The sequence below is a fragment of the Octopus bimaculoides genome, chromosome 30, assembly GCF_001194135.2.
Source record: "Octopus bimaculoides isolate UCB-OBI-ISO-001 chromosome 30, ASM119413v2, whole genome shotgun sequence".
Classification (NCBI taxonomy): domain Eukaryota; kingdom Metazoa; phylum Mollusca; class Cephalopoda; order Octopoda; family Octopodidae; genus Octopus; species Octopus bimaculoides.
In genome coordinates, this window is record NC_069010.1 from 9,838,301 (window position 1) to 9,847,382 (window position 9,082).

The window sequence follows — 9,082 nt, forward strand, 5'->3', positions numbered from 1 at the left end:
CCACATTGAGATTCAGATAGGACATCACTTACGAGACACCCATTCAGACGGGTAAGAAGAATATTTGCCAGAACCTTGCCAGCAGCTGATAGTAGAGCAATGCCTCTGTAGTTTCCACACATTGTTCTGGCTCCTTTTCCTTTATATAGAGGAAGAATAATTGCATCCTTCCTGTCCTTAGGGATTGCACCATCCCTCCAGACTGCACTAATAAGTTCATGAAGGGACTGTGTGATGTAATTACCACCAAATCGCAAGACCTCAACACAAATTCCATCCTTTCCAGGTGCCCTACCAAGATTCGATTTACTTATTGATGTCATTACTTCATCTATTGAGGGTGAGGAGTCTAAGGAGCCAATGATAGGTCTTTGTTGCTAAGTATCAATCACTGTTTCATCCACAACTGATTCATGTTTCAGGAGTTCAGAGAAGTGTTAGAATTTCCTCTGAGTATATGATGTAAAAATCTTGAACTTTAATTGCAAATTAAAGTGCAATAAAAGTTGAGTTGTATGAAGTATTGTAGGGAAAAACGGGTTCATTTTCATTATCTGAAGTTATTTGGAAAGAAGTGTGGGGGGGGGGGGGGGGTCACTGTGGGTTTTCCACAAATGGTAAAGACCCCCTTCGGTCATGAATGACCCTGGGATTGCACCTAGAAAGTTACCATCCAAGGCACAAGTCCAGGCAGGGTTGGTTACAGAAGACCAGCAGTCGCCCATGCATACCAGCTTGCTCGTCTTTGTGCTATCGATGTTGTCCAAGGGAAAGGCAAAGGGGCCGATACAGCTTGGCACCTGTGATGTCGCAACTCATTTCTACAGCTGAGTGAACTGGAGCAACGTGAAATAAAGTGTCTTGCTCAAGAACACAACACACAACCTGGTCCAGGAAACGAACTCACTACCTCATGATTTTGATCCTGATACTCTAACCATTGAACCATGTGCTTCACATGGAATTTAAAATAAACAAATGTTGTGTCATTATTTTAATATGAAAGGAAGTTTCAGCACAGTTTTATTATTGGATTTTAAAGTTTTGGATTTATTTTTAAGTGTAGAATCACAAAGTTTCATTTTTTTCAGGAAAAACTGCAGAAATCAGTAAATATTAATCCTAAAGCTAGAATATAAAATGAAAATAATTCTTAATTGCATTCAAAACCCCCTGAATTCTTGTGCAACCACCACCATATTTTGGAAAGGCCTAGCCTGAAACACAACAGGACAAAGTGAAATGTCCCGAGATACATCACATATTATATAGAAATACTATTTCTATATGATATATTAAGTGAAAAGACATCGATGTGTGTGTGTGTGTGTATATATATATATATATATGTATGTCATCATCATCGTTTAACGTCCGCTTTCCATGCTAGCATGGGTTGGACGAGCATGGGTTGGACGATGTATGTATGTATATATATATATATATATATATATATATATATATATATATATATATATATATATATATATATATATATATATGTATATTTAGAGCAGTACTCTAAACTACAGCTAAAAGGAGATAACTATGAATATACCGGAGGATATTGAAACTGTCTTTATAAGAACGGAAGTGTTTAGGGAGGTGCTTAGACATACAACAACAACAAAGGAACAGTTTAAAATTTATCTTTATTTCAAAAGTTAACCTCTAACAACAACGGAGCCAAACAAGTAAAGGGATTTCTTTCTGATAGATAGATCTGCTAGAAGTAGTAGCCAAATCGACCACCAGACATACCTTATCACCTTGCATTTGACCAAAAGTCTCTATTTGGTCGAGATTGACCTCAAACTAAACAACAACATTTACACAGAGCTTCACTTTACATCTGCTGATAGAGATTTGAGTGCATCAACACACTCAGCTTCCTTGAGAGCATCTTCAAGTGTTTTCAATGTTCGTTTCTCTAGGTCACAACTTTTAAACCATTTGTGCAACACCACGTAGCCTTGTTTCACATTGTCTTTAGAATTATCGTGAATTTCCAGTTCGGAGGTTTTAACTCCTAAGAAAATCCCTGCAAAAGATACAAAAAAAAAAGAAGAAATAATTATAACATGATATAAAAGATGTGTCCTGTAAGTTGTTCTAACAAAGAAACTCCACCAAGAGAGAAATTTTGAAAATAGTTAAAAAACATGGAAAATGTAGGACATTGTTCTCTGTTTGTAAAAATGCTGATTAAAAACGTAACAAAGACATTGGAAAAGAAGATTAAAATGGAGAAAAAATTTTTTAAAAGTATTGAAAATTACATTTGAGAGAATTTCTGGTAAAGAGATGGCAGGAGAAATGGTTATGTAGGTGACAGCATACGAGAACCTAAAGAATCAATTAACACCATCCAAAGAGTCACATTAGGGGAATCCTCTCTTTTTGCCCTGGGGAGAATATGATATGATTGAGCAGTGAGACCTCTATTAAGCCTCTTTTTATTGAAGCATCTACATATGTGTGGTTGGACATCTTCCAATATGTTGATATAAATAGGATCATTTATTGACTTCTTATACAATAATGCTTTCAATCATTTCAAAAAGAACCTAACTTGAAGTCTTTAACAGGAATAAAGAAAACTTATTCTGGTTGTTAACAAATATTTCCTTCATTACAATAATTTAGCAACAGACTTACTTAAAATGTAAAACAAATAAAAACATTGTCCATTAATTAAATTCAAATTAAGACAAACGTAAATATACAAACAAAGTTTGCTTTTAGAAGCGTTGAGATGTCTTTAGAAAGTTAAATGATTTTTTAAAATTCTCAATCGCAGAATAATGTTAATAATATAGCCTGAACAGGATAAACTACCCCTATTTTGTAGAGAAAAGTGTAGGTGGCTAGCTGTGGACACGAACTCACTCACCTGTTTACTCTTAAACAACGAATTTTAGTTTCCAGCTCCATAAGACAATATTAACTCTATCGCGTCTTCTAATTTAGCCATTATTACCAACCTCGGTGCTAACCTTGGTGGACAATTTTTTGAAATTCCAGTAATATCAATCTCTTTAATATCTTCAGAGTTAACCTTTCAATTGGAAATTAGGAATGGAACTGGTTCTCAGCCATTTTGATAAACAAAATAGCTCAAGTGAAAGTAAACTTTATAAAAAGCAATTAGGTGTTGTCATTTTATACTCACCCACTTGCCACCAGTTACTCCCTAACTTCTTGGCCACTTTCAATAGATCCTTCTCCTTCAACTTTGGACTCTCTGAAATAAATATATTCAAATTTTGAAATTTGTAAAATTTCTTATATCTCTGTTGATAATCTATATTTTATTATCATGCGGTATTCCTTTTATCAATGGTCCCCCCATGGCTTGGATCAACATTTTTATACTTTCTACAGTGGTACCACAACAACATAAACCTAAGCCTTTTCTCTTTAGTAAGACATTCTACATAATCCTTACAATGTAAGTGGATGTCGTGATAGATATACCATCAAAAAGAAAAGACACATGGAACACTTTTGATTCATAAATCTGCCAGATCATGACAGCCTTGGGTCAACACAACAACAATGAAGTCAACGAGACAAACAGACAGACATCATGAAATAGTATTCTTACCGATTCTACTTTTTCTAGTTATGTGTTTCTGACATTCAGGACATGTTTTGATACCGCATTCCTCACATATCACCACGTGTCCACATGACTGGCATTTCAGTGTGGATGCTTTAACTTCACAAAACAGACATCTGTGGAACAAGATACAAATAATCTCATCACTAGCTTTCATCAATAACATTCATCATCATTTAACATCTGTTATCTATGCTGGTATGGGTTGGACGGTTTGACTGGGCTGGCACACTGGAAGGCTGCCCCAGGCTCTAGTTTGATTCACTTATTACAAATATTACAGTAGTGAATATTTACGAGACACGGTAGATACCAGTAAGACTACATCACAAATGTGATGTAGTCTTACTGGTATATCTGAAGAAGTCATTGATCTACAAACATTTTCTCATAACTTGTCCACGTGGTGGTGACTGATTGGCACAGAGAAGAGAGAGAATAAAAATGTTGGAAGACAGATAAATTCTACTGATTTCGAAATAACAATGCCAAAATATGTTCATTCCCTTCATTATTTAGTACTACAGTTTCCTATCGGTCATATATCTTTAAAAGAGGCAACTGAGAGACGTAGGTGGGGGGTGAGGTATATCTGTCAACAAAACCAGTCACGTGAATATAATCAAAATGGATGCTCCTCTTTGTTTCATCCCCTTTCAACTGCATTTTCTATTTTTTGTTCTTCTTACTTGCTCAAGACACTAGTAACAGTATAATGTATTGGTAGAATTAAAACTAAACAAGCATATAAACATGATTATGTACAAAATGGAAAATTCACTGGTTTGTTTTTTTGTCTTTGCCAGGGAATACTTACAATGATGGGAAATTGGATTTTAATTTTTCTTTCAAATCTGGGTTCTCAACGAGGTCCAATGGGTTAGCATTATTGTGATTTCTATGGTAAAAGTTGGCTCCCTGCAGAGCTAGATAAGTAGCTATTACTGCACCGGAGAGCCTGGCATTCTTTCCCAATTCAAGCATAGCACAGCACTACAAACAATGAATGTATAAAAGGGTGATTGCAGTATTACACAAATATATACATTATAAGCAAAAATCATGGCATCAAATCAAATATAGGAAATATAAAGGAACAAATATCCCAATAATAAAACACAAAACACAACAAACCAACAAGAACTTATCTATACATGGGGCTCGATAAAGCCAACTGGCCATAGTAAGAGAAATATCTATGGGAGAGTATTGTACATATAAATATAACAACAACATGACAACAAACCATGTATGTTATATCAGAAGTATATCATAATATATATGTAGGGTTATCAAGAAAGACTGGATTACTTAATGCTAAAAGTAGGGGTTTGATGGGTGTGAATTCAGACGTGACAAACTTTGTCTGTCTGTTTGTCTCTCTCACACATGCAAACAAATATTTACAAACAATTTTATAACTTACCTCGTCTAAAATGCCCAAGGCTTCACCCTCCGAATGAAACATCCCTTTCTTCACAGCAAGGTGCAGACAATTGTTGTCATCATTGTCGACAGCATTTATATCTGCGCCATGAGAAAGTAGCTTGTGGATCATTCTGAGGTGACCCCCGGAGATGGCTTGGAGCAAGGGTGTCATTTTGTTACAGTTCTTGATATCCACTGCCACATCACTCTTTATAGAGATTTTAAAAAAAAGAATAGAGAATGAAAATTTATATCTTTGAAGAAACAATTTTATTTTTCATATCTTTGCATACAATTATACAATAATTTAACCCAAAATCAACATCGTATATCAAAAATATATATATATATACTGACCTGAGTTGCTTTTGTGTTTAATATGATTTCCATCACATCTTCATAGTTCTTCCCTACAGCATAATGGAGAGGTGTGTTGCCAGACTTGTCTTGGCAGTTAATATTGGCACCCTTGGAGACCATGAGGGCCACCCCATCACACTGATGTCTGAATGGATAAAATTGACATAATTACATTAAATACACATTCTTGTTCAATATGTAAAAATCAAACATACAAACATGTCTGTCTGTACGCATTTTTTATTCTTTTAAGTTTGTCATTTGACTACGACCATGCTGCAGCACCACATTAAAGGGTTTTGTAATCGAAGAAATCGACCCCAGGACTTATACTTTGTAAGCGTAATATTTATTCTATTGGTCTCTTTTGCTGACCTGCTAAGTTACAGGAATGTAAACACACCAACATCAGTTGCCAAGAGATGGTGGGAGGGACAAATTCACATAAATATATACATATACAATGGGCTTTTTTCAGTTTCCATCTGCTAAAGGCAAATAGAAGGCTATGTGTGTTTGCAATACAGGAAACACAGCTTGGCACCTGTGACGTTGCAACTCATTTCTACAGCTGAGTAAACTGGAGCAACATGAAATAAAGTGTCTTGCTCAAGAACACAACGCGCAGCCCTGTCCAGGATTCAAACTCACAACCTCATGATCGTAAGCTTGACGCTCTAACCACTGAGCCATGCGCCTTCACAATAATGAAGAGGATTCCTGGAGAAAATGAGGCAAAGATATTGTTGGTTATTATTATCGTTTTATCATCGTGTAACACTGGCACTGCTATGGCATCTTCGGACATTTAAGATGTCTGGAATTGGAAGAAATTTAGAAACAAAACAGATCTGAAGATTTGATTTATGTAATTCTTAACTTACCCAAACACAGCATAATGTAAAGCTGTATCACCCTCTTTGTCACTTACTTCCAAATCAGCCCCAGATTCTAACAAGAAGTTTATAAAATCAGTGTTGCCCAGTTGACAGGCAACCATCAAATATGTCAGACCACATGAATTGGTCTCGTTAATCTGAAGTGAAGAAAAGAGAAGACATGTGAAAAATATTAAAGGGGAGAGAGAGAGAGAGAGAGGGAGAAATAGTAGAGAAGGTGCATGGGTGAGAAAAGAGGGATATGAAAGGGAAAGATGGAGAGGAAAGACGAATGCACATCCAAGTACATATGTCATCGTCGTTTTACTTTTACTTTCCATGCTGGTCTAATTTGTAAGACCATCGGGAACATGAAACTCTGAGTAACAGTTTTTGTGATGTCTTTACAGCTTCATTAATAAAATATATATATCACCATCATCATCATCATCATCATTGTTTAACGTCTGCTTTCCATGCTAGCATGGGTTGGGTGATTTGACTGAGGACTGGTGAAACCAGATGGCAACACCAGGCTCCAATCTGATTTATATGAGTAATAAGAAAATGGAGATATTGTAGTTAATAATAGTTTATTATCATAAAAAATTGTGCCTGTATGGTAAGAAGCTTGCTTCCCAACTGATGGGCTTCTTTCAGTTTCCCTCTCCAAGGTATGGTTAAGTATTTATAAAATCTAATGATAATGAGCATTAGAAGAAAGAAATGAAATATCATGGACAAATACCTGTTTAGTTATGAATATTTAATATTGTGTGTAAAATAACAAACAAATAAGTAACTTTGAGAAGGCAAAAACACAACACGTACTGGGCTGCATGTTGTGTTCTTGAGCAAGACACTTTACTTCATGTTGCTCCAGTTCACTCAACTGTAGAAATGAGTTGCGAAGTCACTGGTGCCAAGCAGAAGCCTTTGCCTTTCTCTTGGATAGCATCGATGGTATGGAGAGGGGAAGCTGGTATGCATGGGTGACTGCTAGTCTTCCATAAACAACCTTGCCTGGACTTGTGCTTCAGAGGGGAATTTTCTGGGTGCAATCCCCTTCATGACCAAAAGGGATCTTTACCCTAGTCAGGAATGTTTAATATTGTGAATAAAATAATAAACAAATAAGCAAGTTTGAGAATAAACACAACAACTTACTTTCTGTGAATTGTTACGAATATATTCTTGAACATATTGAATTTCATCAAGCAAAATTTTGCTTATATTCTTATCAACTTCCATCTTTTAAATGAAATATTCTAGAAAAAGAAAGAAATTAGAACAGATTTTTTAAAATTTATAAAATGAGGTGAACAGCAATACAGAGAATTTGTTGGTTCTAACATATCACATAAAATATTAGAAATATTGGAAAATCCAGTTTCGCTAAATTATTATTTATATCTGAATGTTCTTCTTGACACTAACAAACCTAACAACGGTCATTATGTTGTGTCTCTTGGTCAGCTACATTATTCTACTTATTATAGTCTGGTTGGTTACAATTAAATCCTGAATAATGGAATAATGTACAGTCTGTCCATCAACCAGGTGGAGAAACTGTATATCTTGAACTTGAATTTATGGATCATATCTCAGCGAGGTGGGCGTAGCTACAGAGTTCTGTCACCCCACCGACTTTGGATGATCATAACTTCCAGAAAAATTAATATTTTTTAATGAAATTTTCTACGAATATGTGTTATACCATGTTGATTCCGAATATACAAAACTTTTAGGGGATAAGTGTTTTAGGAGGGGGTGGAATTTCGGAAAATTCACCGGAGTCCATTTCGATTAGTCTTAACTTTCAGGAAAATGGATATTTTTTAATGAAATTCTTTACAAATATACCGAAGACTATGTAGATTCCGAGGACATAGGAATTCGGGGTGGGGGGGAACAATTCGGGATTGTTTTTGAGAACTATTCCCCATTCGGGGGCGTTTCCGAACAAGTCGTCCATATTTGTTTCATTTTCTCCGTTTTGTGCATTTGTGCATCAGTAGATTTCTACTGCCGCAAAAATATCACAATATATATATATATATATATATATATATATATAGTTCAAATCTAAAAATCCACTTTTGAAGTTGCCCCACCCTTCACGACAACAACTAACATTACAATCATAAAACGTTTTTCACTTTGTGAAGGCCACATTACGTCACCTGTATTAATTTCAATACCTGAATGCACACACACACACATATATATATAGATATATATATCAATTTAAATAAGAGCTAAAACGCGATCCATTGTAAATATATTGTGTGTGTATATATATATATATATATATGTGTGTGTGTGTGTGTGTGTTAGAAAAAAAAAACACATGGCGGAGGTAAAGCATACGTACACCGTCAGTTTGCGGCGTAATGGAAACCCTAAACACCGGGTATATCTTTTATTTTTGCCAAAAAAACATATCAGAAAGAAGCACACTCTCACAAATCATATTTATAAATAAATTCCTCTATTTTACATAATATCGAGGGCGGTCTCATTCTTTTATTGTCATATATATAGGATAAGAGCAATTTAGGACAAGAGATATATAGAATAGTTCTGGGTTCAGTCCCACTGCGTGGCACCTTGGGCAAGGTGTCTTCAACTATAGCCTCGGGCCGACCAAAGCCTTGTGAGTGGATTTGGTAGACGGAAACTGAAAGAAGCCCGTCGTATATATCTATATATGTGTATGTGTGTTTGTCCCCCCAACATCGCTTAACAACCGATGCTGGTGTGTTTACGTCCCCGTAGCTTAGCGGTTCGGCAA

General features: G+C 35.6%; 1 protein-coding gene across 1 annotated transcript; it reads right to left on the reverse strand.

The window, feature by feature from the left end:
• Positions 1-1,633: 1,633 nt before the first annotated feature.
• Positions 1,634-7,556, reverse strand: LOC106878163 (26S proteasome non-ATPase regulatory subunit 10). The gene is made up of 8 exons (XM_014927302.2): positions 7,456-7,556; positions 6,295-6,446; positions 5,408-5,555; positions 5,049-5,258; positions 4,440-4,615; positions 3,608-3,738; positions 3,173-3,244; positions 1,634-2,041 (listed from the first exon to the last, which is right to left on the reverse strand). Exons 1-8 carry the CDS (start codon positions 7,537-7,539, stop codon positions 1,842-1,844), a joined length of 1,173 nt encoding a protein of 390 aa, XP_014782788.1. The 5' UTR covers positions 7,540-7,556; the 3' UTR covers positions 1,634-1,841.
• Between the last annotated feature and the right edge of the window lie 1,526 nt (positions 7,557-9,082).

Coding starts and splice junctions, on each gene's coding strand:
- LOC106878163 (XM_014927302.2), bottom strand. CDS start 7,539: ATGGAAGTTGATAAGAATATAAGCAAAATTTTGCTTGATGAAATTCAA. Junction 6,447..7,455: donor TTCGTAACAATTCACAGAAA/GTAAGTTGTTGT, acceptor TCTTCACTTCAG/ATTAACGAGACCAATTCATG. Junction 3,245..3,607: donor AACTAGAAAAAGTAGAATCG/GTAAGAATACTA, acceptor TATTTATTTCAG/AGAGTCCAAAGTTGAAGGAG.